The sequence below is a fragment of the Bombina bombina genome, chromosome 7 (assembly GCF_027579735.1).
Source record: "Bombina bombina isolate aBomBom1 chromosome 7, aBomBom1.pri, whole genome shotgun sequence".
Taxonomy (NCBI): domain Eukaryota; kingdom Metazoa; phylum Chordata; class Amphibia; order Anura; family Bombinatoridae; genus Bombina; species Bombina bombina.
In genome coordinates, this window is record NC_069505.1 from 135,975,967 (window position 1) to 136,002,228 (window position 26,262).

The window sequence follows — 26,262 nt, forward strand, 5'->3', positions numbered from 1 at the left end:
GGGCAAGTTAATTGTTTTTGGCAGTACATAGGATAACGTTAATCTGACATTCTGCAGCAAAAATAAAAGAACCGTTTTAAATTTAAAGAGACAGTAACGTTTTTTTTATAATTATTTTTTCAAACAAGTTTGATCATTTTTATTTGTTGTTTGGTAAATTGTGTGCAAGCATGGACCAAGGGGACTTACAAAATGTCACCTGTGCTTTATGTTTTGATGCTAATGTGGAACCACCAATCCCTTTCTGTCCTTCTTGTATTCAAAGGACTTTAAGTTATAGGGATAAGATTTTTTTCAGAGCCAGTCTCCTCTAAGGCAGATGTTGTCCAAGAGTCTAGTGTTGAAGGTCAATTTATGCCGTAGCTTTCTCCCCAAACGTCCCAAATTTTGCCGCCCTCACAAGTAGTGCCCTGCGCTTCCGCTATAGTCCCTTCTGGGATTTCGTTACAAGACATAGCTTACCTTATGTCTTCTACTATTTCTGATGCCTTGTCTGCCTTTCCAATGTTGCAGAGCAAATGTAAGAGAAAGGCCGGACATTCAGTAAGCGAGGTATCGGACGATATTGTCGCAATTTCAGAAGTATCCTCCCAACAACCTGAAGAGGAGGGTACTGCAGTAGCTTCTGAAGGAGAAGTTTCAGATTCAGAGGGTTTATTGCCCCTGACAGACTTGGAGGTGGTATCTTTGAGATTTAAACTTGATCACCTTTGTCTGTTACTCAGGGAGGTTTTGGTTACCTTTGATGATAGTGACTCCACAGTGGTGGTTGTCCCTCAGAAGTCTAGTAAACTGGACAGATATTTTGAGGTTCCTTCCTATACAGATGTATTTCCAGTCCCTAAGAGAGCTACTGAAATTATTGCTAAGGAGTGGGAGAGACCGGGCATCCCTTTTTCTCCCTCTCCTATTTTTAAGAAAATGTTTCCAATAGCCGACTCTGTTAAGGAGGCTTGGCAAACGGTTCCTAAGGTAGAAGGAGCAGTTTCTACCCTAGCTAAAAGAACTACTATTCCCATAGAGGATAGTTGTGCTTTCAAAGACCCAATGGATAAGAAGTTAGAGGGTTTACTCAAGAAGATTTATGTACACCAAGGTCTGCAGTGGCAACCGGCTGTGTGCATTGCCACCGTCACTAGCGGCATATTGGTTTGATGCACCGTCTGAGGCCCTCAGGACTGAGACTTCTTTGGATGAGATCCAAGATAGGCTAATGGCTCTTAATCTAGCAAATGCCTTTATTTCAGACGCTTCCCTTCAAGTTATTAAATTGGGAGCGAAGATATCGAGTTTCTCTATCTTGGCCCGCAGACCCTTATCGTTAAAGCCTTGGTCTGCGGATATGTCATCTAAGTCTAAACTTCTAGCTATTCCTTACAAGGGGACCCGATCTGAAGGAGATTATTTCTGATATCACGGGAGGTAAGGGTCATCTTCTCCCGCAAGACAAGAGAAATAAACAAAAAGGAAAACAAAGCAATTTTCGTTCCTTTTGAAATTTCAAAGGAAACTCTTCCTCTTCCTCCTCTAAGCAGGAACAGTCTAAACCTACATGAAGACCCAGCCAGTCTTGGAACAAAGGAAAGCAGTCCAAGAAGCCGGTTTGTAATTCCAAGACAGTATGAAGGGCATGCCCCCGATCCGGGACTGGATCTGGTAGGGGGCAGACTTTCCTTCTTCGTTCAGGCCTGGGTTCAGGATTTCCAGGATCCATGGGCAGTAGAAATCAGTGTCTCAGGGATACAAACTGGAGTTCAAGGTTTTTCCTCCCAGAGGCAGATTCCTACACTGTGTAGGAGACCTCTCCGCTCTGGGAGTGATTGTTCCTGTTCCAATTCGGGAACGGGGACTGGGGTTTTATTCCAATCTATTCGTGGTTCCCAAAAAAGAGGGAACTTTCAGACCAATTCTAGACCTCAAGAGTCTAAACAAGTTTCTCAGGGTACCGTCCTTCAAGATGGAAACTATTTGTTCCATTCTTCCATTGATCCAAGAGGGTCAATTTATGACACCAGTGGATTTAAAGGACTTATATCTACATGTGCCCATTCACAGGGATCATCACAAGTTCTTAAGGTTTGCCTTTTCTGGACAAACACTACCAGTTTTTGGCTCTTCCTTTCGGTCTTGCCACAGCCCCCAGAATCTTCACAAAGGTTCTGGGATCTCTGTTAGCGGTGCTTCGATCTAAGGGCATTGCAGTGGCACCTTATCTGGACGACATTCTAGTTCATGCGCCATCCTTTCAGCTAGCAAGATCCCACACTGACTTGGTGTTGTCCTTCCTAAGATCCCACGGCTGGAAGGTGAACTTAGAATAGAGTTCCTGGGTTCCAAACACAAGGGTGACTTTCCTAGGAACCATAATAGACTCTCTGTCTATGAAGATTTTTCTAACAGAAGTCAGGAAATTAAAGATTATCAATACTTGGCTAGCCCTTCAGTCCACTCCTCGTCCATCAGTGGCTCAGTGCATGGAGTTAATCGGGCTGATGGTGGCAACAATGGACATCATCCCGTTTGCTCGTTTCCATCTCAGAGCTCTGCAGTTAAACATGCTGAGACTATGGAACGGAGATTATTTGGACTTGTCGCCTCGGCTTCTTTTGGATCAGGAGACAAGGGACTCTCTACAATGGTGGTTGTCTATGGATCATCTCTCCCAGGGAACATGCTTTCGCAGACCATCTTGGGTGATTTTGACAACAGATGCCAGCCTTCTAGGGAATATGGACTCAGGCAGAGTCTGTTTTACCCATAAGCATTCTGGAACTGAGAGCGATCTACAATGCTCTTCTGGCCTGGCCTCGGTAAGCCTCTGTTCAGTTTATCAGGTTCCAGTCAGACAACATAACGTCCGTGGCCTACGTCAATCATCAGGGAGGAACAAGGAGTTCCTTGGCGAGGCCCAGTCTTGCTGTCTGTCGGCGATTCACATCCCAGGGGTAGACAACTGGGAGGCGGAATTTCTGAGCAGGCAGACCTTTCATCCGGGGGAGTGGGAACTCCACCTGGAAGTGTTCTCTATCCTGCTTTTCAAGTGGGGTCAACCGGAGTTGGATCTCATGGCATCGCGGCAGAATGCCAAGCTACCGAGATACGGGTCGAAATCTAGGGACCCCCAGGCGGAACTGATAGATGCTCTGGCGACACCTTGGGTTTTCAATCTAGCATACTTGTTTCCTCAGTTTGCTCTTCTTCCTCGAGTTATTGCTCGAGTCAAACAGGAAAGGGCTTCGGTGATCCTCATAGCACTGGCCTGGCCTTGCAGGATTTGGTATGCAGATCTGGTGGAGATGACATCTCTACCACCTTGGAGACTTCTGTTGAGGAAAGACCTTCTGATTCAGGGGCCCTTCCTTCACCCAAATCTAGTTTCTCTGAAGCTGACTGCTTGGAGATTGAACGCTTAATTTTATCCAAGCAGGGGTTTTCTTATTTGGTCATAGAGACCATGATTCAGGCTCGTAGGCCTGTGACTAGAAGGATTTACCATAAGATTTGGCGTAAATATCTTTATTGGTGTGAATCCAAGGGCTACTCATGGAGTAGAGTTAGGATTCCTAGGATTTTGTCTTTTCTCCAAGAAGGTTTGGAGAAAGGTTTATCGACGAGTTCCCTAAAGGGTCAAATCTCGGCCTTATCTATTTTGTTACACAAACGTCTGGCGGATATCCCAGATGTACAATCTTTTTGTCAGGCCTTGGTCAGGATCAGGCCTATGTTCAAACCAGTTACTCCTCCATGGAGTCTTAATTTAGTTCTCAATATTCTTCAAGGGGCTCCGTTTGAGCCTATTCATTCTTTAGATATTAAGTTGTTACCTTGGAAGGTTTTATTTCTTGTGGCTATTTCTTCTGCTCGGAGAGTGTTAGAACTCTTGGCATTGCAGTACGAGTCTCCTTATCTTATTTTCCATGCAGATAAGGTAGTTTTGTGTACCAAATTAGGATTTCTTCCAAAGGTTGTTTCTGATTGGAACATTAATCAGGAGATTGTTGTGCCTTCCTTGTGTCCTAATCCTTCTTCTCAGAAGGAAAGACTTTTGCACAATTTGGACGTGGTCCATGCTTTAAATTTTTACCTGCAGGCGACTAAGGATTTTCGTCAGTCTTCTTCCTTGTTTTTGGCAAGGGACAGAAAGCTACTGCTACTTCTCTTTCTTTTTGGCTGAAGAGTATCATATGTTTTGCATATGAGACTGCTGTACAGCAGCCTCCCGAGAGAGTTACGGCTCATTCCACTAGGGCTGTTGCTTCTTCATGGGCATTCAAAAATGAAGCTTCTGTGGAACAGATTTGTAAGACTGCAACTTGGTCCTCCCTTCACACTTTTTCAAACTTTTACAAATTTGACACTTTTGCCTCGGCTGAGGCTGTTTTTGGGAGAAAGGTTCTTCAAGCAGTGGTGCCTTCCGTTTTAGGTTCCTGTCTTGTCCCTCCCGTATCATCTGTGTACTCTAGCTTGGGTATTGATTCCCATTAGTAATTAAGATGATCCGTGGACTTGTGTCTTAAAAAAGAAAAGAAAATGTATGCTTACCTGATAAATGTATTTCTTTTTTGACACGATGAGTCCACGGCCCGCCCTGTTCTATAGACAGGTTGTGGGTTATTGTAAACTTCAGTCACCTCTGCACCTTGACGTTTCCTTTCTCTTCCTAACTTCGGTCGAATGACTGGAGTGGGAGGGAAGGGAGGAGCTATTTAACAGCTCTGCTGTGGTGCTCTTTGTCGCCTCCTGCTGACCAGGAGGTGACTATCTCATTAGTAATTAAGATGATCCGTGGACTCATCGTGTCAAAAAAGAAATACATTTATCAGGTAAGCATAATTTTTCTTTTTATTATTCCCTGTCTCCTCTCATTTGCCTGTGTGAAGCTCAAGCTGCCCCTCCAATACTGATGACTAGGCTGTGAACAGCTGTACATTAGCATCGAGACTGCGCATGCAATGTTGACTGAAGGCAATATTGAAATTAAGGGGTCCAGACACTTTACCATTGGATGGGGGGCGGATGCTGGATTTACATGAGCCATGCCTCATTTTATGGGCGGTCATTACTGCTCATTTCATAATAGTTTATTGCTATAATTGCATTTAAAATAGTCATTATAATAATATAGTTTAATTAGCGTCAAATGGGAATAATTTCTAACCCTTTAAAGGGACCTATAACACCTTCAAAAAATCCTTTAAACTAACTTATACTGATTAATAATAACAAACTACGCATGGATCTCTATTCTTGAGGGTCAGTTTACCTCAAACAGTTCAATTTAAGCGTTTTCAATCAGACTGCTGATCCAGCACTTGGTAAAGCTATATATGCCGCCATATTGCCACATGGGCACAGCAGTCACGTGATGCACATGGCATATACTTTTATTAATCAAGTCAGAGGATTATCGGAACACTCTCTCACTGTGGAGCTGAGCGAGTGCTACATTAGCTTTATATATTATTACATTATTCTTATGTGCCTTATATAAAAAACATTCAGTTTGTGAAGGCATTATAATAAAAGCACTGACACTTTTTTGCATTATAAGTACATCTGCACTATTGACTGCAGCACAACTCCAGGAATGCAGTCACACCTCCGTGAACGGTTGTAATTTTTCTTAGAAAACTACGGAGGGGGAGAAGGGGAGGGGGCATGTTCGTTGGAAGAGAGCAGCTCTGCTGAATAAGTGAGTAACTAATGTATGCAGTGTTAGTTTTTCAGCTGCTGTCTTCCAACGGAACATGCCTCCTCCCTCTCTCTCCCTCCCCGTAGTTTGCTATGAGAAATCACAACCGTTCACGGAGGTGTGCATTCCTGGAGGGGAAGGAAGCCTGTTCCGTTGGAAGATAGCAGCAGCTGAAAAACTTAACACTGCATACATTAGTTATTCACTTATTCAGCAGAGCTGCTGTTTTCCAACGAACATGCCCCCTCCCCTTTTCCCTCTCCGTAGTTTGCTAAGAGAAATTACAACTGGATAAATAAAAGTATGTGCATCACATGACTGCTGTGCCTGTGAGTAAAATGTGCGTTACAATATGGCTGCAAACATAGCAGCATTGAGAGCAGTATCAGCATTCTGTTTGACAACATTATCTTGAACATACTAGGGGTAAACTGTGCTGAGTGCATACACATCCTTGATTACCATATATGAATTATATTTATGAGAATTTGCAGCAGGTGTTTAGTGTCCCTTTAACTAAAAAGTAATTTGTATCTTTGATAAAAGTGCATGATTGCTCAACCAAAGGCCTTAATATTCTGTCCAGATATATAGCCACATTGGAAAAGACAGAATTAGTTCCAGCCACAATTGGGCGGCCAGGAGGAACAGTCATGGACTTATGAATCTTTGGTAAGACATAAAGAACTGGGGTTATTGGATCTTTAACTTGTAAAAACCTAGCAGTTTTAGAGTTAATTATATCATTCTTTAATGCACACTTCACTATGGTTTGAATCTCTTTACTTATTGTAAGCAACTGATTACCTGATATAGTGCTATATACACTGCTCACACTCAATTGCTGATAAACTTTGTGCATGTAATAACATTTGTTCAGTACCAATTTCTCAAAAGTTTCCACACTATGATGTGTATTGTGTGAATAAAAATAACTTTTATTACGTGAGCCTAGATCTTTAATATCAAGGGACTTATTCGTAAGTGAAGTATTTTGCTTGTTATTCACACATGGAGAAAAGTTTCCAGTATTAATACTTTTGTTAACTTTTGATTGTGAAGACGAATTAATTTGTGTAATGTCCCTTAATGGTGAAGTGGCATGCCAGAATTTTAGCCTAATATTGCGAAAGAACCGATTTACTGCCACATGTCTGGGCTGTTTATAGCTGTAGAGTGAGGGGTGATTGACACTGCCATGTGTGTGTGCCAGCACTGTATATATAGATGTAGTGTGAGGGATTGGCCTGGCACTGCCACATGTTTGCCAGGGCTGTATATAGCTGTAGAGTGACGGGATAAGCCTAGCACTGCAGTGTGTGTACTAACGTTGTATATAGCTACGGACTGGGGGGTAAGCTTGGTACTGTCATGTGTGTACTTGTCCTTTTTATATAACTGCATAGTGAGTGATGCTGCCGCCGTGTACATACATACTAGCCCTGTATATATCTGGAGAGCTGCCATGTTGTGTGACATGTTTCTTATTTATTTTTATTTATTAAAGGGCCATAATAGTCGAAAAATGCACTTTTATGACAATCGACCATGCTCTACAGTGTATTTAACCTCCTGGAATGGAGTTAAACATACAGTAGCAGTGCTGCTTGGACCCTTCGGTGCACTACTGGTCCCGAGTGGAAAACCGCCAATGACTCAGATGTGCAAGTAGCACTACTGATTGGATCAGGTGTAAGTTCTGTTTGAGACCAGAAGTGCATCACGAGTCCCAAATGGCACTTCTACTGTGTGTTTAACACCTTTGCAGGGATTAAATACACTGTAGAGCAGGGTCCATAGTCTTAAAATTACATGCTCTAATGTAGTGAGTGTGTGTATGATGTATTATTTTTGCAATAAGGGGAAAATGAGTTGTGTTTAAAATAATAAACTGAGTTTTAAAGGGACACTGAACCCAAATTTTTTTCTTTCGTGATTCAGATAGAGCATGCAATTTTAAGCAACTTTCTAATTTACTCCTATTATCAATTTTTCTTTGTTCTCTTGATATCTTTATTTGAAAAAGGCATCTAAGCTAATGAACCAGCCAATTTTTTTGTTCAGACCCTGGACAGCACTTGTTTATTGGTGGGTGAATGTATCCACCAATCAACAAGAACAACCCAGGTTGTTCATTAAAAATGGGCTGACATCTAAACTTACAGGCTTGTTTTTCAAATAAAGATACCAAGAAAATAAATAAAATTTGATAAGAGTAAATTAGAAAGTTGCTTAAAATTGCATGCTCTATCTGAATCACGAAAGAACAAATTTGGGATTCAGTGTCCCTTTAAGGATGTTCTCCTTTTTGTTCCAGAGTGGTAAAATGATTAGTTACCAGTAAGGGGACACTGCTTTGTGTATTTATAATCATAATTGCTTTATTTTCTAGCTAAATAAATTTAATCCCATGGGAGATCTACTGGCATCAGGCATGGGTGAGTGTACTTTGTTACAAGAAATAAGAACTTTTATTTCTTTATTTCCTTTTTTTTTTTTTTTTTTTTTTTTTTTTTTTAAAAAAGGAAGTCATAGATTTAATTTACATTACAAAAATTGAAGTGATGCTTTATATATTATAATTATAGGGGGCTCTCTTCCTAAATAACTGAATGTTCTTTTATATTGAATAATAATAATTAATAAAAAATAAAATATGTTCAGCTAGAAAATAAATATAAAGAAAAATAAATTAATTAATAAATATTGCGTGATAAACCTTCCAATTAAGGATTCATAGATATAGTGTCCATGCACCACAACTCCACTAGTGCAGACCAAAATATAGTCCAATACATTCAATTCCTTTTTAAGGTTTGATTCAAATATAGATACACTCCAGGCTGCTCTTCCTCATAATGGGACTCGAACTCTAATCGTCACAACTGCAGACAAACAAAGGAACATAGGGGCGCCACATAGCGTTTCACAATATCACCACTTTGTATTAAAGATTTAAATGTGCAATACTACTCAGATTTATTAATCACCAATAGATAGTGATCATAAGCAGACTGAACTCTCAGAGCCGTTCAGCTTGCTCACCTCCCATCTGCCTGATGAAACAGCCAGTCTGTGAGGCTAAGACTATGTAAAGTTTGTACTTTTTCATTTTTACCTCATGTTGGTCTTTTAATAAAGTTTTCTTTCATGTAATTAGCAAGAGTCCATGAGCTAGTGACGTATGGGATATACATTCCTACCAGGAGGGGCAAAGTTTCCCAAACCTCAAAATGCCTATAAATACACCCCTCACCACACCCACAAATCAGTTTTTACAAACTTTGCCTCCTATGGAGGTGGTGAAGTAAGTTTGTGCTAGATTCTACGTTGATATGCGCTCCGCAGCAGGTTGGAGCCCGGTTTTCCTCTCAGCGTGCAGTGAATGTCAGAGGGATGTGAGGAGAGTATTGCCTATTTGAATTCAATGATCTCCTTCTACGGTGTCTATTTCATAGGTTCTCTGTTATCGGTCGTAGAGATTCATCTCTTACCTCCCTTTTCAGATCCACGATATACTCTTATCTATATACCATTACCTCTACTGATTTTCGTTTCAGTACTGGTTTGGCTTTCTACAACATGTAGATGAGTGTCCTGGGGTAAGTAAGTCTTATTTTCTGTGACACTCTAAGCTATGGTTGGGCACTTTTTTATAAAGTTCTAAATATATGTATTCAAACATTTATTTGTTATTTACAACAGTGGGTCATCCTAAGTGTTTCTGCAGTCGGGAGGTGAGCCAGCTGAATGGCTCTGAGAGTTCAGTCTGCTTATGATCGCCATCTATTGGTGATTATTAAATGTGGGTAATAGTGCACATTTAAATCTTTAATACAAAGTGGTGATATTATGATACGCTATGTGGCGCCCCCTATGTTCCTTTGTCTGCATGTTTAATAATAATAATAATAAATTTAGTAAGTAGTAAATCATTGCTTCTGGTGATATCAAGGCACATGGAACCATAATGTAAAGCTATTATTAAAAAAAAAAAAAAAAACTATGAGCTATGAGAAGCAGTTGAATATGTCAAGCTTTATACACAGAAAATAGTTGAATAGATTGACAGTAATATGTTTTTACAGGTAAAGCAAGTAAAGGAACATGAAATTTCAATCAATTGAATTGGTTAAAGGGACATAACAGGCAATACCAATACAGAGTCAGGATACGACTGTTCAACACTTAGAAGCTACATATTAAAAGGTTATTTTAGTTGTTTTCTTGTTTTGTGTGCCCAGGGTCGATCTATGAACTTATTGTGGCGCTGATTGGTAAACGCTCTCTATAGCTAATAATCATAACCCCTATATGTTCAGAGATTGGAAATGGACACATGCCCAACGTGCCAATCTAGTTTAAAAAATAATTAAAACTAAAGCAGCATTACACAGTGTCATGCAATAGTATGCAAGTTATTGACGTTCATGTCCCATTAAGGATTACAGAAAAAGGATTTAAATTATATTTGCTATAGTGGACTGACCCTTCTTCTCCTATAACTTTCTGTTCTAGGTTTTAACATTCTGATCTGGAGCCGTGAAATTCTGCTAATGATGAAGCAAGAAGAGATTATGAAATCTTTAAGACAACAGAAAGGTGTTAATGACACAGAGTCAAAAAAGGAGCAGAACAACCGTCCAAATCAAAAGAGTAAATCTGGAACCAAGAACCCCTCCACAGAGCAAGGCAAAACCAGGACTGTTGTAAACGATACAAGCAAATCAGAGAAAAAGAACAAAAAGTAGCTGATATAGAAACCATCCATTCTAACCTGCACCAAATGTTGCATCCGGACTCTTCTTCCATGGAAATGTCACAGCTTACATCATGTTCTGTGACTGCTGTAACCAAACCGCTGGAGTGCCTTATTGCACAGCTATTTACAGAGTTACAGCAGGGTGCACTTTCTTTTTTAACTTTAGTTCTCTAAACATTTTATCTGTTAAAAAAAAAAATATCATAAAATAGGAAGCAATTCTTACAGAAAAAATGTCATATAAAGAGACTTGAAATCATTGTTTGCAGTAGACTCAAAACATTTTGTAATGCTGTAGGTATTTTTTTTTCTCTAACGGTACTATGATATTGAAGGAGAAGACATGATCAGCACCTTCCTGTAATGCCCCACATTTTTTTTTACTATATACGATTCTGTATTCCACTTTCCGCTAATGAATTCCCTAGGTAGTAGAGGCTGAAACTCACTGATTGTTTTATCATGTGATGATACCAATTGTATATATTGAATGCTTTTTTTTTAGTTTTGTGTGTCAGTGCTTTCATTAGCAACAAATGCTTTTCTTGTGATGAAATGGGATTTTGATGTTACCTTGCTTAATAATATTTAAAAGGACATTAAATACTAAATGCATTTTATAAGTAAATTATTGAGGTTATTGTCCACCTCTCTAGTCATGGGTGCTGCCATATTAAAATCCTAGCTTTTACTACATTCCAGTTGTGAACTGCTCATGTGCAGCAACTCTCTTTCAGATACCTGCAGTGTAACCTAGGTTTCATAATGCAGCACCCATGTTTACTGGGAAGTGCATGAAATGTATTTATAGCGCCTTTAAATGTAGGCCACACTCATTTTGTTTATTAGTTTTCCAGATATTTATAAGACCTCTGTTTAGGTTTGACTTGAGGGGCAAACAGATGTTTTGATATATCATTTTTCTTATAAGGTGGTGAGAGTCCATGATCCATTACTCCTGGGATTCAGGTCCTGGCAACTAGGAGACAAAGATTCCCAAAACTTCCAAGAGCACTTCATCCCTCCCACCTCACTGGTATGCCAGTCTAATCTTTGCCTCCCAGGAGGTAAATTAAGAATTGAGGTGCTCTAGATTCTTTGTTGAGAGGGTTCCTCAAATTTGATGCCCATTTTCCCCCTTAGAGAGCTGCTTCTGAGAGACAGAGGGGAGAATGGAGTATGTGGTAGTGACATAATCACTGTTTGAAATTAGTCACAAGCTTGCTATAGGTGTTGCAGGGACTGGTCCCTTCTCCTGTTGGGTTGTCAATATACACACTTAAATCCTCTGCTGTATCATGCTCAGCACCTGGCGTAGGTGCTTGTCAGGTATGCATGACTCCATTAGCACTCGCATAGCGCACAGGCTATTAACAGGTACATTTGATATGTTGCATCATAGCCAGGGGACTTTACTTATTTCATTATTACCACATTTACATTAGACTTTAATTGTAAATGTGTGCTAGGAGACTTGTGGGGCAGTTAGGGTTCCTTTTAGTACAACTTTTTTTTTGGAAGGGTTAGGTTAACATTTTTTTTCCTGAAGCACTAAAGCCCGCCATCACTCACATATTGCAGCGCTAATCAGTTTTCAGTCATCAGTCAGGAAGGGGGTAAGATCTCCTAAGGTTTAAAACAGCCATATTTTATTCAGCTTATATTTCATATTTTATTTCAGTATGCATTTTCTTAAAGGTTTTTTTTCTTTCTTACTGTAGCTTTGTTGCTTTCCCTGTTTATTTTCCTGCCTGAAGTCCCTGTCAGTGTATATTTGTGCAGTCTACATAATATCAATATACATTACTATACTGTAGTTGTAGTATTTGCTGTCTGTTAAAGGGGACAGTCTACTTAAAAATGTTTATTGTTTAAAAAGATTGATAACTTTATTACCCAAAACCAACACAATGTTATATTATTGCACTTTTTTACCTATGTGATTACCTTGTTTCTAAGCCTCTGAAGACTGCCCCCTTATCACAGTGCTTTTGACAGACTTGCATTTTAGCCAATCAGTGCTGACTAAATAACTTCATGCGAGTGAGCACAATGTTATCTATATGACACACATGAACTAATACTGTCTAATTGTGAAACATTGTCAAAATGCACTGATAGAGATGGCCTTAAAGAACTTAGAAATTAGTATATGAAAAAACAAAGTGCAAAGGTAACTGAAAGTGCCACAATACATACACAAAAACAAAAGATTACATATTAAATATGTAATACAGAAATAAGTCCACAATCCTTTAGTTTCCCCCTTTCAATGCCAATCCACAGAAAGAGGGGAAGGGGATATGGATTATCCCTAGGGCGACTTCCTCTTCAGAAAAAAGTCTCTCACAAAGTTGCGAAAAGGACTCTAGAACAGGGGTTCTCAAGCCAAGTGAACTCAAGGTCCGGTAAATGTTAGCCAGAGATGTCCAGGGCCCAGTAATCATTGGGAATGGGTTGTAAAGTGTGGAGAATTTTTATATATATATATATATATATATATATATATATATAAAAATAAATAAATATAAAATGTGTGTTCTGGGTTAATTATAACATAATACATTGGTGTCAGTGGGTTAATTATAATAAGACATTCATTGGTGTCAGTGGCCTAATTATGTTCATCATTGGAGTTAGTGGACTTACTAACCTGTGAGCCAATCTGGTTCTTCTCACACTGTGTCATGCTCCCTGCCACTACACGATGACAACACACAAGCGGACATGCGCACTGGTGCTCTGACAGGCCTGTCCAGAATTTCAGATATATATAAAGTGCTGGGCCTGTCAGAGTGAGCGTCGGGTTGCGGCCCACCAGTAGGGCCGTCGTAGCCCGGCTGTTGAGAATCACGGCTCTAGAAGATACAAAGACAAAAAAGGGTGCCCTAATGGTGTAGTATTGTTGTGTAAATAAATATTGCAAAGTGCAAGAAACTTACAGATTTGAGTGCACTGAAATGCACAAATGCTGTACACAAAGGCTGGACTTGTTTAAAGCCGACCAGTTGACTTGGACAAAGAATACCAAGAGAACAAAGCTAATTTGAGGATAAAATGTAAAAGTTGTTTGAAATTGCATGCCCTATCTGAATCATGAAAGTTTAATTTCTTTTTAGATATGGAGCCTACTGGAAGTGTCCCCATTAATTTAAATGTTGATCTATTAGAGGGTAGCTCCTCTGATCACTTAATACAGGTATACTTTACAAACTTGTTCCTATTACACCATCAGCTCAGCTATATTCTTCAAATATGGATAACCTGCTGATGTCAGAGTCCATTGCTGCATTTGCCTCTAAAAGTCCTTTTCCTTCTCCGGTGTGTTCCCTACAAGGGAGTGTGACAGATTTTGCTCATAATTTGAAACATTTTGTGAGCTCTACTGTGTCTGAAATGTTGGTGGCTATTCCTCCTCCAAGTAAGCACAAAAGAGTACCTGCCCAACAACCTACTGTTGATTTATCTAGCCGTTCTGAATCTCTTAAAATGTTAGTATAGTCAAAATTAAACTTATGATTCAGGTAGGGCATACAATTTTAAACAACTTTCTCTTGTAAGATGTATCGAGTCCACGGATTCATCCTTACTTGTGGGATATTCTCCTCCCCTACAGGAAGTGGCAGACAGAGCACCCACAGCAGAGCTGCCTATATAGCTCCCCCCTTAGCTCCACCCCCAGTCATTCTCTCTGCCTGCTTAACTGCTAGGAAGGGCAAAGAGGAGTGTGGTGACAAAAATGTTAGGTTTTTATTTTCTCAAGCAAAAGTTTGTTATTTTTAAATAGTACCGGTGTGTACTATTTACTCTCTGGTAGAAAATGGATGGCGACTATTCGGTCTATTCTACCTCTGATCCAGGAGGGTCAATATATGACCACCGTGGACTTAAAGGATGCGTATCTACACATCCCTATTCACAGAATTTTCACAAGGGTGCTAGGGTCCCTTCTGGCGGTTCTATGACCACGGGGCATAGCAGTGGCGCCTTATCTAGACGACATCTTATATCAGGCGTCAACTTTCCAGCTATCCAAGTCTCACACGGACACTGTGTTGGCTTTTCTGAGATCTCACGGGTGGACGGTGAACATAAAAAAAAGAGTTCTCTCTTCCCTCTTATAAGAGTTTCCTTCCTGGGGACTCTGATAGACTCGGTAGAAATGAAAATATTTCTGATGGCGGTCAGAAAATCAAAGCTCTTAACCACTTGCCGAGCTATTCATTCCATTCCTCGGCCATCAGTGGCTCAGTATATGAAGGTAATCGGACTCATGGTAGCGGCAATGGACATAGTTCCTTTTGCCCGCCTACACCTCAGACCACTACATCTATGCATGCTCAAACAGTGGAATGGGGATTATGCAGATTTCAACTGCATCTGGACCAGGAGACCAGAGATTCTCTTCTCTGGTGGTTGTCTCAGGACCACCTGTCTCAGGGAATGTGTTTCCTCAGGCCAGAGTGGTTCTTTGTAATGACAGATACCAGCCTGCTAGGCTGGGATGCAGTCTGGAACTCCCTGAAAGCACAGGGCTTATGGTCTCAGGAGGAATCTCTTCTCCCGATAAATAGTCTAGAACTGAGAGCGATATTCAATGCGCTTCAGGCGTGGCCTCAGCTTGCTGTGGCCAAATTCATCAGGTTTCAGTCGGACAACATCACGACTGTAGCTTATATCAATCATCAAGGAGTTCTCTAGCGATGATGGAGGTAACCAAAATAATCCGATGGGCAGAGGATCACTCTTGCCATCTCTCAGCAATCCACATCCCAGGAGTTAGACTTTTCATCTGGGGGAGTGGGAACTCCATCCGGAGGTATTTGCCCAGCTGATTCAGCTATGGGGCACACCAGAATTGGATCGAGTCGGTCATTGATACCCTGATTCAGGCTAGAAAGCCTGTCACCAGGAAGATCTATCATAAGATTTGGCGCAAATATCTGATTCAGCTATGGGGCACACCAGAATTGGATCTGATGGCATCCCGTCAGAATGCCAAACTTTCTAGTTACGGGTCCAGGTCCCGGGATCCCAAGGCGGTACTGATAGATGCTCTAGCAGTGCCATGGTTCTTCAATCTGGCCTATGTATTTCCTCTCCTTCTACGTCTGGTTTCCAGAATAAAGCAGGAGAGAGCTTTGGTGATTCTGATAGCACCTGCGTGGCCACGCAGGACTTGATATGCAGACCTAGTGGACATGTCCTCGGTTCTACCATTGACTCTGCCAATGAGGCAGGACCTTATAATCCAAGGTCTGTTCACGTATCCAAATTGAATTTCTCTGCGTCTGACTGCTTGGAGATTGAATGCCTGATTCTATCAAAGCGTGGTTTCTCTGAGTCATTTATTGATACCCTGATTCAGGCTAGAAAGCCTGTCACCAGGAAGATCTATCATAAGATTTGGCGCAAATATCTTTATTGGTGTGAATCCAAAGGTTACTCGTGGAGTAAGATTAGGATTCCTAGAATATTGTCTTTTCTCCAAGAAGGTTTGGAGAAGGGATTATCAGCTAGTTCCTTATAAGGACAAATATCTGCTTTGTCTATTCTTCTACACAAACGTCTGGCAGATGTCCCAGACGTTCGAGCATTTAGTCAGGCTTTGGTCAGAATCAAGCCTGTAATTAAACCTGTTGCTCCGCCATGGAGCCTAAATTTAGTTCTTAAAGTTCTTCAAGGGGTTCCGTTAGAAGCTTAATATCCATGGAATGCATAGGTTCAATCTTGGAAAGTTTTGTTTTTAGTAGCTATCTCTTCGGCTCAAAGAGTTTCTGAGCTATATGCTTTACAGTGTGATTCCCCTTATCTTATTTTCCATGCAGATAAGGTGGTTTTGCGTACCAAACCTGGGTTTCTTCCTAAGGTTGTTTCTTATAAGAATATCAATCAAGAGATTGTTGTTCCTTCACAGTGTCATAATCCTTCTTCAAAGAAGGAACGTCTGTTGCCAATCTTGATGTGGTTCGTGCTTTAAAGTTCTACTTACAAGCAACTAAAGATTTCCGTCAAACATCTTCATTGTTTGTTGTTTATTCTGGTAAACGGAGAGGTCAGAAGGCTACAGCTACCTCTCTTTCCTTTTGGCTGAAAAGCATCATCCGTTTGGCTTATGAGACTGCTGGCCAACAGTCTCCTGAAAGAATTACTGCTCATTCTACTAGAGCTGTGGCTTCCACATGGCTTTTAAAAATGAGGCTTCTGTTAAACAGATTTGTAATGCGGCGACTTGGTCTTCGTTTCATACTTTTTCCAAATTTGATACTTTTGCTTCTTCAGAGACTATTTTTGGGAGAAAGGTTCTACAAGCAGTGGTGCCTTCCGTTTAAGGTCCCTGTCTTGTCCCTCCCTTCATCCGTTTCCTAAAGCTTTGGTATTGGTATCCCACAAGTAAGGATGAATCCGTGGACTCGATACATCTTACAAGAGAAAACTGAATTTATGCTTACGTGATATCGAGTCCACGGCTCGCCCTGTTTATTAAGACAGGTATATATATATATATATATTTCTTTTTAAACTTTCAGTCACCACTGCACCCTATAGTTTCTCCTTTTTCTTCCTAGCCTTTGGTCGAAGGACTGGGGGGTGGAGCTATATAGGCAGCTCTGCTGTGGGTGCTCTCTCTGCCACTTCCTGTAGGGGAGGAGAATATCCCACAAGTATGGATGAATCAGTGGACTCTATACATCACAAGAGAAATAAATTTATCAGGTAAGCATAAATTATGTTTTTAAATTTTATTTTTATCATCCAGTTTGCTTTGTTCTATTGGCATTCTTTGTTGAAAGCTAAATCTAAGTAGGCTCATATGCTAATGTCTAAGCCGTTGAAGGCCGCCTTTTATCTCTGTGCATTTTGACAGTTTTTCACAGCTTGACAGCACTAGTTCATGTGTGCCATATAGATAACCTTGTGATCACTCCCATGGAGTCAGTACGGATTGGCTAAAATGCAAGTCTGTCAAAAGAACTGAAATAAGGGGCAGTCTGTAGAGGCTTAGATACAAGGTAATCACAGAGGTAAAAAGTATATTAATATAACCATATTGGTTATGTAAACCTGGGGAATGGGTAATAAAGGAATTATCAATGTTTTAAACAATATAAATTCTGGAGTAGACTGTCCCTTTAAGATCAGATCTGCTAAACAATTATTTTCTGACTCAAACTCTAACACCCCAGATCCGCCTTCTGAAGGTGAAATTTTTTCTGATGATCAGGAGCTAGTGACTGCTCGACTCAGAATCCTCCACTTTTATGTTAAAGATAGAATATCTGCAATCTCTTTTAAAGGAGTTATGTACTTTAGGAGTACAAGACTCTAAGGGGTAGATTTAGCAAATGTCGAGTGGACAGCGAATCATGTCTGCTCTACATGACTAAATGCCGGATTTAACTTTGCACAAGCATTTCTTGTGAAAATGCTTGTGCAATGCAGCCCACTGCTTACTCAAGGCCAATCTCAGGGGGTGTCAATCATCATGCTCGGATCGGGATGATTTCAGTCCAAGTTAAGGAGCAGAGGTCTGGTGTAGAACGCAGCATCCGCTGCATAATAAATCTACCCCCAAGCCTTCAGAAGAGAAATCCATCAACCAACTGGATTTAATTTTCAAACCTACAATGAAGACCCCTGAGGTTCTTCCTGTTCTGGAGGCGAGTGATTATTATTACCAAAGAGTGGTCAAATCTGTGTTTGCCTTTTAATCCATCTGCTGCATTTAAAAAAAAAATGTTTTCCTTACCAGTGGCTAATGTAGAGCTTTTCGAAACTGTTCCAAAGGTGGATGGCGCCATCTCTACTTTGGCAAAACACTTTGTCTCTTCAGAGGATAGTACTTCTTTTTCACAGAAAGGCTTTTCTTCAAGCGGGTTATTTTTTTTAGCCAGCTATTAGTATTGCTTGTGTAGCTACTGCTTCTACTCTTTGGTGGAATTTAATTTATCTAATCAAATTTCTCAGGATTCTTTTAATGAAGAGTTTCAGTGTCGTTTGAGCTTATTAGGTCAGCTAATGCTTTCATCTGTGATGCTATTGTTGACATTATTAAAATAAATGTAAAAAATATGGCATTATTTGTCTTAACCAGAAAAACTTTGTGGTTCAAGTCTTGGTCAGCTGACATGTTTTCAAAATCTAGACTTTTATCTCTTCCTTTCCAAGGAAATATTTTTTTTGGTTCAGGCTTAGATGCTGTTATTTCAACTGTGACAGGAGGTATAGGAGCCTTTCTTCCTCAAGAGAAGAAGTCTAAGGGAAAGAACAAAACTTCTAGTTGCCTTCATTCCTTTCACAAATCAAGGAATCGAAGGTCTGCCTTCTCTTGTCAAAGACGAGCTTCTTTCAGACCCTCCTGAAATTCTATTCCCAATTGGATCAAGGCTAAGCAGTCCAGAAAGCCGCCTTCTTCTGCCAAGTCAAGCATGAAGATGGGGTCCCCGATCCAGATTTTCTTCTGGTAGGGGCAGATTACACCTTTTTCAGGTCTGGTCACAATCTGTTCAGGACCCTTGGGTAATATAGTGTCTCAGGGGTTTCAGTTTGCTGCCCTTCCATTTGGTCTGGCTACTGCTCCCAGAGAGTACTAGGAACTCCCTTTTATTTTATTTTAAAAAAAGGTAAACATAATTGCTGTTCTTCCTCATGCATCATTTTTCTTCTGGTGCTTTTAACTCAACCTAGAACTTGAGATTCTCTAGTTAATATTGGATGAAACAGTGGATTCTAGAGCACTGTGTAAGCAGTAAGCCATACACTTGGAGATGGACATGTAGTTTTATATTTTAGCCAACCTATGAGAAAAGGTGGAGAGCGCCAGAGCAGAAGAATAAGAGCATACTTTAGAAAAGGACAGAGGATAAGGCACTAAACAAAAAATAAAATCTTTGTTGCCACAAGAAAGTGGGGGTTCTTTTGTTTGATGTATTGCATGTTAATACCGCTGTTCAAATGCAATATAAGATTTGTTTTGCGGCAAGAATTAAATCCAGACATATTGCGGAGGAAAGTAAGGATTTAAGGAACTAAATGGGAGCAACATTCCAAAAGTGAGCAGATAGAGAATTAAAAATAGTGGGCATTGACCTGTGTGCACTCTTCCAGAAATTAGTTACTACTAAGGACATATCTTTGCATGCCCAAATGAATTCTGTACTTAGACTTTCTTAGCTAAAACTGGCAAGTTATAGTTAAAGGGACACTGTACCCAAAAATGTTCTTTCGTGATTCAGATTGAGCATGAAATTTTAAGCAACTTTCTAATTTACTCCTATGATCATTTTTTTTTCATTTTCTTGGTATCTTTATTTGAAATGCAAGAATGTAAGTTTAGATGCCGGCCCATTTTTGGTGAACAACCTGGGTTGTCCTTGCTTATTGGTGGATAAATTCATCCACCAATAAAAAAGTGGTGTCCAGAGTACTGAAACCAAAAAAAGCTTAGATGCCTTCTTTTTCAAATAATGTTAGCAAGAGAACAAAGAAAAATTGATAATAGGAGTAAAATAGAAAGTTGCTTAAAATTGCATGCTTTTTCTGAATTACAAAAGAAAAAGATTTGGGTACAGTGTCCCTTTAAACAATGTACCATAAAATAAGAACTAGACATAAGAGAAGACTGAGCAAGCAACCCACAGATCTCCTAACCAGACATTTTGAGGTCAGAATTGTTATAATGAAAATTATGTGGTGATCATTCTGTTTGATCTAGTGCAGGACTTTGTATATCAGACCAATGGCTGGAAATATGGGCTAGAGGAAAGCTGTGTGTTAATGCATGCTTCATTTTAGATATAAAAAAAATCTTAATTTTAAGTTCTTTACTTGAGGCGTCAAGATCTACTGGAGTAGTACTTTAGAGCCTGGTGACATAAGGATGAAATCACTTACCAGCATAGAATAATTAACAACTAGTATTTTGTAGTGCTTTACTCATATCTATCGTACTGGAATGTGAATTGCTGAGATATTGCACACCTTCCAGTTTGATATCATGGTAACTACCTACTTGGTGGTTTGATTGTGTTCCCCAATGATGATTAATACAAGCTATAAACGTATCTACTGATTGTACACATAGGAAGGTCTGTGAAGTTGAAGCAGGTTAATCTAGATGGTAAAAAGTCTCTGGGAGACAACGTCCTTTGAGCTCATCGGTTGTCGATACTGCTACTTCTACCAAGACATTTGTGTCTAAATCTACAATGGTTGTGTCTTTTTGCCCTGTCTTGGTGACACAGTAACAGCATACAAGACAGAGGTCATGAGAGATTAGTCCAAGAATGACTCCCAAGAAGATGATCTTAGTGGAGGGGACAAGAGAACTATTTTGGAGGTTGATCACCCATTTTCAACATTGGAGGCACGGTAGAACCTCAGTTGTGTGGGCTAGTACCAGGTTCTAGATGGAAGGATTGTTTGTAATCAAGTTAGAACACTTTTTAAATGTCCAGAATAGCACAGCAAGACTATCAGTTTATGTGTCAGTGTGATTAAAATGGGAGTTTTGATTGGATACAAGTAGTTCAGCAGACTCCAGAAAGTTGTCAGTGACGAAAATTCCTATTTGAGTAACTTTATGGTGAATTCAGTTTTGTGGTACAATAGGTCTTTTAAGGAGGTACACGTCCTAAGTTGTTCTTTGCAATATAAATCTTTAATCTGTGCACAAAATAATTTCTTGTCTACTCAGTTACTTTCCTGTCCCACATCCATATACCATGCTGCTTTTCTGCATCTCCCCATATGCAGCTTTTACAGTTAGAAGAAAAAGTTTATGAACCCTTTGGGTTCATAAACTTTTGAGAAATCATTCAGAGAATGATTCAGACTGGAAAAAGTAAGTTAACCCTTGAATTTAGTAACTTGTAGATCCTCCTTTAGTAGTAACAACCTCCATCAAAAGAATTTCTGAAGCTTCTAATACTTTCATAACATTGAGGATGAGTTTTGGACCATTCCTCCCTTGAAATCGGTTTAATGTCATATTTCTGGGCTATCTTGATTGCACAGCCCTCTATAGGTTATGCCACAATATCTCAATTGGATTAAGGACAGGACTCTGACTTGGTCATTCCAGTACACAAATCTTTTTCAGCCATTCTTTAGTTGATTTACTTGTGTGCTTTTGAGTCATTGTCATTTTGCATCACCCAACCTCTCATAAGCATGAGGTCATGGACTGCTGCCCTGACATTCTGTAAAATATATTGATACATGTGACGGACTCCGGCTACCCTGACTGGGTAGCTCCGCCAAAGGACCTTCCTATACCTGGAACATGCCGCTATGTAGCGGAAAAAGTGATTATAGCAGAGCCCACCCAAATAACTAGACAAACTAGCGTTCAGGTGAAACACACTAACTTTTTACACAAACTTATCAGCCCCCCAGATCTCCCACCATTCCCGCCCCTCCAGACAGGCTGGCGCCCCCCATTGAGTCTACGGTAGTCTATGCAAAACCTGGTGGTCCCGTCCCTCTTCGTTACCAGCACCACTGGGGAGGCCCAGGGACTGTTGGATGTGCAATAACACCTAGGTCCAGCATCTCCCTGAGCTCACTGTGCATACGTTCCCTAACTGCCTCAGGAACCCGGTATGCCGGCTGTCGCAGGGGAGCCTGCCCCAGTGTCTCCACTTGGTGTACTGCTGCTGTGGTGTACCCAGGGGTAGTGGAGAACATCTCCTCTCCGGTTCTCTAGCATGTGCTGGACTTGCCCCTTCTGCCTAGCCCCTAGTCTCTGGTCCAGCGGAGCACAGATGGCGGCTACGTCCCTGGCTCATTCCTGGTATGCCTTCAGAATGTTCACATCATCTGAGCATTTAGCTACCAAGTAGGTCGTGTCATTCAGCTGCTCTAACACTCGGTAGGGTCCCTGCCAGGAGGCCTGTAGCTTGTCTGCTTTGACAGGCTTCAAGGCTAGGACCTTCTACCCCACTGCTAGGGTTTGGTTATGGGCATTCTGGTCGTACCACCGCTTCTGCCTACCTTGAGCGACTTGAAGGTTCTTTCGCATCCTTTCGGCAAGGTCCTTCAGTCGGTCCCTGAATTCTAGAACATACTCCACAACGGATTAAAGAAAGGGGAGCGAGGGAGAGTATACTGGGTCTTTAATCACAATTCAAGCGCTTATAAATTATTGCATATATTAGCTAGTCCTTGAATTCTAGAGACAAGGCAGTAGTATACACATTTATGTACAAAAATGCATCCCCAGATTTAGACAAGTATGAGAAAAGTTAATATTTAAAAATTGTCTCACAGAAAAAAGACCACTTGTACTAAATAACTTTATTAGAGACAACAAAATAGTCTGACTGGGCTAGTACACACGCACACAAACACACTGTTAAAACTAGCTTGAACTCAAAAAGGAATTATCATTGTGAATGGGTTGTCAACATACATAAGTCAGAGCAACATATTCTGTTATTTTTACCATTGGGTGGCAATATTAAATAATCCTGTCATATGGTATTTCCTATGGTTTGAATAACAGATTCCTAAATTTAAGGTTTATAACTAAGAAGAATATGCTTCTTAGTTATAAACCTTAAATTTAGGAATCTGTTATTCAAACCATAGGATTATACAGGATTATTTAATATTGCCACCCAATGGTAAAAATATCAGAATATGTTGCACTGACTTATGTATCTTGAGAACCTATTCACAGTGATAATTCCTTTCTGAGTTCAAACTAGTTTTAACAGTGTGTTTGTGTGCGTGTGTACTAGCCCAGTCAGACTATTTTGTCGTCTCTAATAAAGTTATTTAGTACAAGTGGTCTTTTTTCTGTGAGACAATTTTTAAATATTAACTTTTCTCAAACTTGTCTAAATCTGGGGATCTAATGTAATCTTTTTAGAGACTGTCAGTCTTTTCTCTTGTTTTGCAAATCTTTTTGCATTTTCGTACATAAATGTACACAACGGAGTGTCCTTCCTCCCTGGCTGATTCCTCCCAGTGGGCTCTCATTAGGTCTAGGGATCCCATTATTTTCCGGCCATACACTAATTCAAAGGGGGAGAACCAGTGGATTCCTGGGGCACCTCTTGGTATGCAAACAGGAGGTGTGGCAGGTATCTCTCCCAGTCACAAAGGTGAGAGACAGAGAACGTCCTAAGCAACTGCTTCAGGGTCCCGTTGAACCTCTCACACAACCCATTAGTCTGGGGGTGGTATAGAGAACTGCGCAGGGTTTTTTTTCTGCACAGTCTCCATAGCTGCCAGGTGAGCTCCGCCGTGAACCGAGTTCCTTCATCGGAGAGCACTTCCCTGGGAAAACCTACCCTGGTAATTATCCGGAGAAAGTGCATCTGCCACTATCTCCGTCTGGACATTAGACAGAGGGATCGCCTTCGGGTGGCATAATCTACCACTGTCAGTATATACTTTTTTCCCGGAAGGGCTGGGGCTAGGCAATGGACAATAATATCTAAAGCGACCCGGCTGAAGGGTTTGTCAATGATGTGGAGGGGGGGGGTGTAAGGAGGGTTTGGAGTGGTCCCCTGTCTTTCCTACTCTCTTGCATATGTCACAGGTCCTACAATACTGCCTAATATCGTCTGTAACCCCTGACCAAAAAAATGTCTGGGTCAGCCTATGATGGGTCCTAGATGTCATGCCCTATCCGTAGCAGGTCATACCGAAACTTCTGAGGTACCACCAGCTGTCGTTTAGGCACCGGCCCCTTTTTTTTTCTCAGAAATCCTGTATAGGGAGCCCCCTTTCCCACTCAACACGTTCCCCTCCAGGGCCCTTGGGGTCAGTCCCTACTCATTCATGGTAAGGGGTTAGCAGTGGGTCGCTCAATGTCTCCTGGGCGAAGTCAGTGGGGGATGCCCAGGGGAGCTGGTTGGTGGGCAGGGCAGGAGTCATGGCTGAGTGGCTCACCTGGATCCCCAGCTTGTGCGCCGTGGCCTGGCGTCTGGCTTGCTGACGCATGGTGACAGGGCAAATATCCGTGGGGTTATCTCACTCAAAGGCTGAAACAAGGTGGCTGAGGTCGTTACCCAACAAGACCTCGGCAGGCAGATGGCTCATGATCCCTACTTCCACAGCATGGGTGCCAGCGCCACTCAAAATGCCAGGGATCTCCCGGTGGGGACCAGGTGTCGCTGGGCAAGGGTAACCGTGGCTCCACTGTCTCGTCATCCCTGGGCCGGTCGGCCGTTGATCCAGACGTCCTGGCGGTTTTCGCCGATTGCGGGTTCATCTCATGCAGGACCCCGACCTCTTCCTCTGCCCAGTCGGCATAATCTGTAGGGCCCTCTGCATCCAATCAGAGGTGGCCTGGTAACCTCTAGCCAGAGCCCTTGGCCACTGAGCCGTCGGGGGATTCCTTGGCCTCTGCTCTGGGCACTCTCGTTTCATGTGGCCCACCCATCCGCACTCGTAGCACTCCTGGGATGAGCTGGGCCCTGAGGTGCAGACAGGTGCTGGCTGAGTCTGGGGGTTCTGGGTAGACGCCGGTGGACAGGCAGAAGTGGGAGCGGAGCAGGTCACTAGTCAGGGCTCAGAGATGGTCTGGCGCCGGGCATCCAAGTATTGATCAGCCAGGACGGCCATTGTAGATCCCTTATCTTTGACTCAGTCCCGGACCTTCGCCGGGGATTGGTTGTAGAAATGCTTCAACAAAATGAGCTGGGTAGCCTCTTCCAGGGAAGTATCATGGCAGCCTGCAAACCAAGAATCCAAGGACCGGGTGAACCAGTGGGTCCACTCTGTGAACGGCTGCCCCTCTTGTTTTTTTAGTTCACAGAACTTCAGCCAGTGAGCCTCCGGCGTGAGACCATAGCGGGCAAGGATGCACTCGTTCACCCGGTCATAGTTCTTTTGATCTCCTGGGGGCACAGTGTTGTAAACCTCCAGGGCCCGTCCGGACAGCTTTCGAGCAAGAGGGTGACTGTCGGCAGTGGCGACACCCTGCAACTCTCACTAAGTTTCAAATACTTGAAGGTAGCTGTTGATCTCCTCATTGTCTTTGAAGGCTCAAAAAGCCTCATTGGGTAGATTCCTCGGCCGGGGAGGTGGCGGCTCCCCCCATAGACTTTTGGAGCTCCAGCATTTGGACCTGAGTGGCATCTGTGATATCCGAGTGATAACCTCCTCGGGTGATGCAGTCCCATAGAGGTCCAGCCGCCATTGGATCTTTCTCTGTAGTTTGGACATCGTGGTCCCCTGGGTTGACGCCTCGCTGTGCCATTTGCTGTACTGGCTGCTACCGGCCTTACTAGCTGGCTCGCTAGCCCGGTCGCCTTCTATGAGTTCGGCTATGATTGCCGCCTTGGACTTGTGGCCGGCAATTTTCCCTCTAGCTTCCAGCAATTATTTCAAGGTATTCTTTCAGAGCCCAGCATCTTGCTGCTCCATCCGAAGGTGTCTTCAGTTGGTGGTTTGGACGTTCCAGGTAGATGGAATCATCCCACCGCAGCCAACCAATGTGACGAACTCCGGCTATCCTGACTGGGTAGCTCCGCCAAAGGACCTTCCTATACCTGGAACATGCTGCTATGTAGCGGAGAAAGTGATTATAGCAGAGCCCACCCAAATAACTAGACAGACTAGCATTCAGGTGAAACACAAAGAACTACTTTATTGTGGAAAACACACTATCTTTATACACAAACTGATCTTGATAAGGAGCCTTATCAGCCCCCCAGATCTCCCGCGTTTCCAGACAGGCTGGCGCCCTCTATAGTGTCCATTGTCTTATAGAGTCCCAGTGATTAAGAGGTGGCGGTTTCGGGGTGATCCCGGGGGAGCGACTGCACTTCCAGGGAGTTCAGGGAATGCCACA

The 26,262-nt window shown here is 41.8% G+C and overlaps 1 protein-coding gene across 4 annotated transcripts in view; it reads left to right on the forward strand.

Moving 5' to 3' along the window:
• DDB2 (damage specific DNA binding protein 2) overlaps positions 1–11,082 on the forward strand; it is a 75,163-nt gene extending 64,081 nt beyond the window's left edge. For all 4 annotated transcript variants that reach the window (XM_053720332.1, XM_053720331.1, XM_053720333.1 and 1 more), the window contains exons 10-11: positions 8,085–8,130; positions 10,211–11,082. In XM_053720332.1, coding sequence (XP_053576307.1) covers positions 8,085–8,130; positions 10,211–10,443 — 279 coding nt within the window. In that variant the 3' untranslated portion in view covers positions 10,444–11,082. The remainder of the gene's footprint in view (positions 1–8,084; positions 8,131–10,210) is intronic.
• Positions 11,083–26,262: the final 15,180 nt, after the last annotated feature.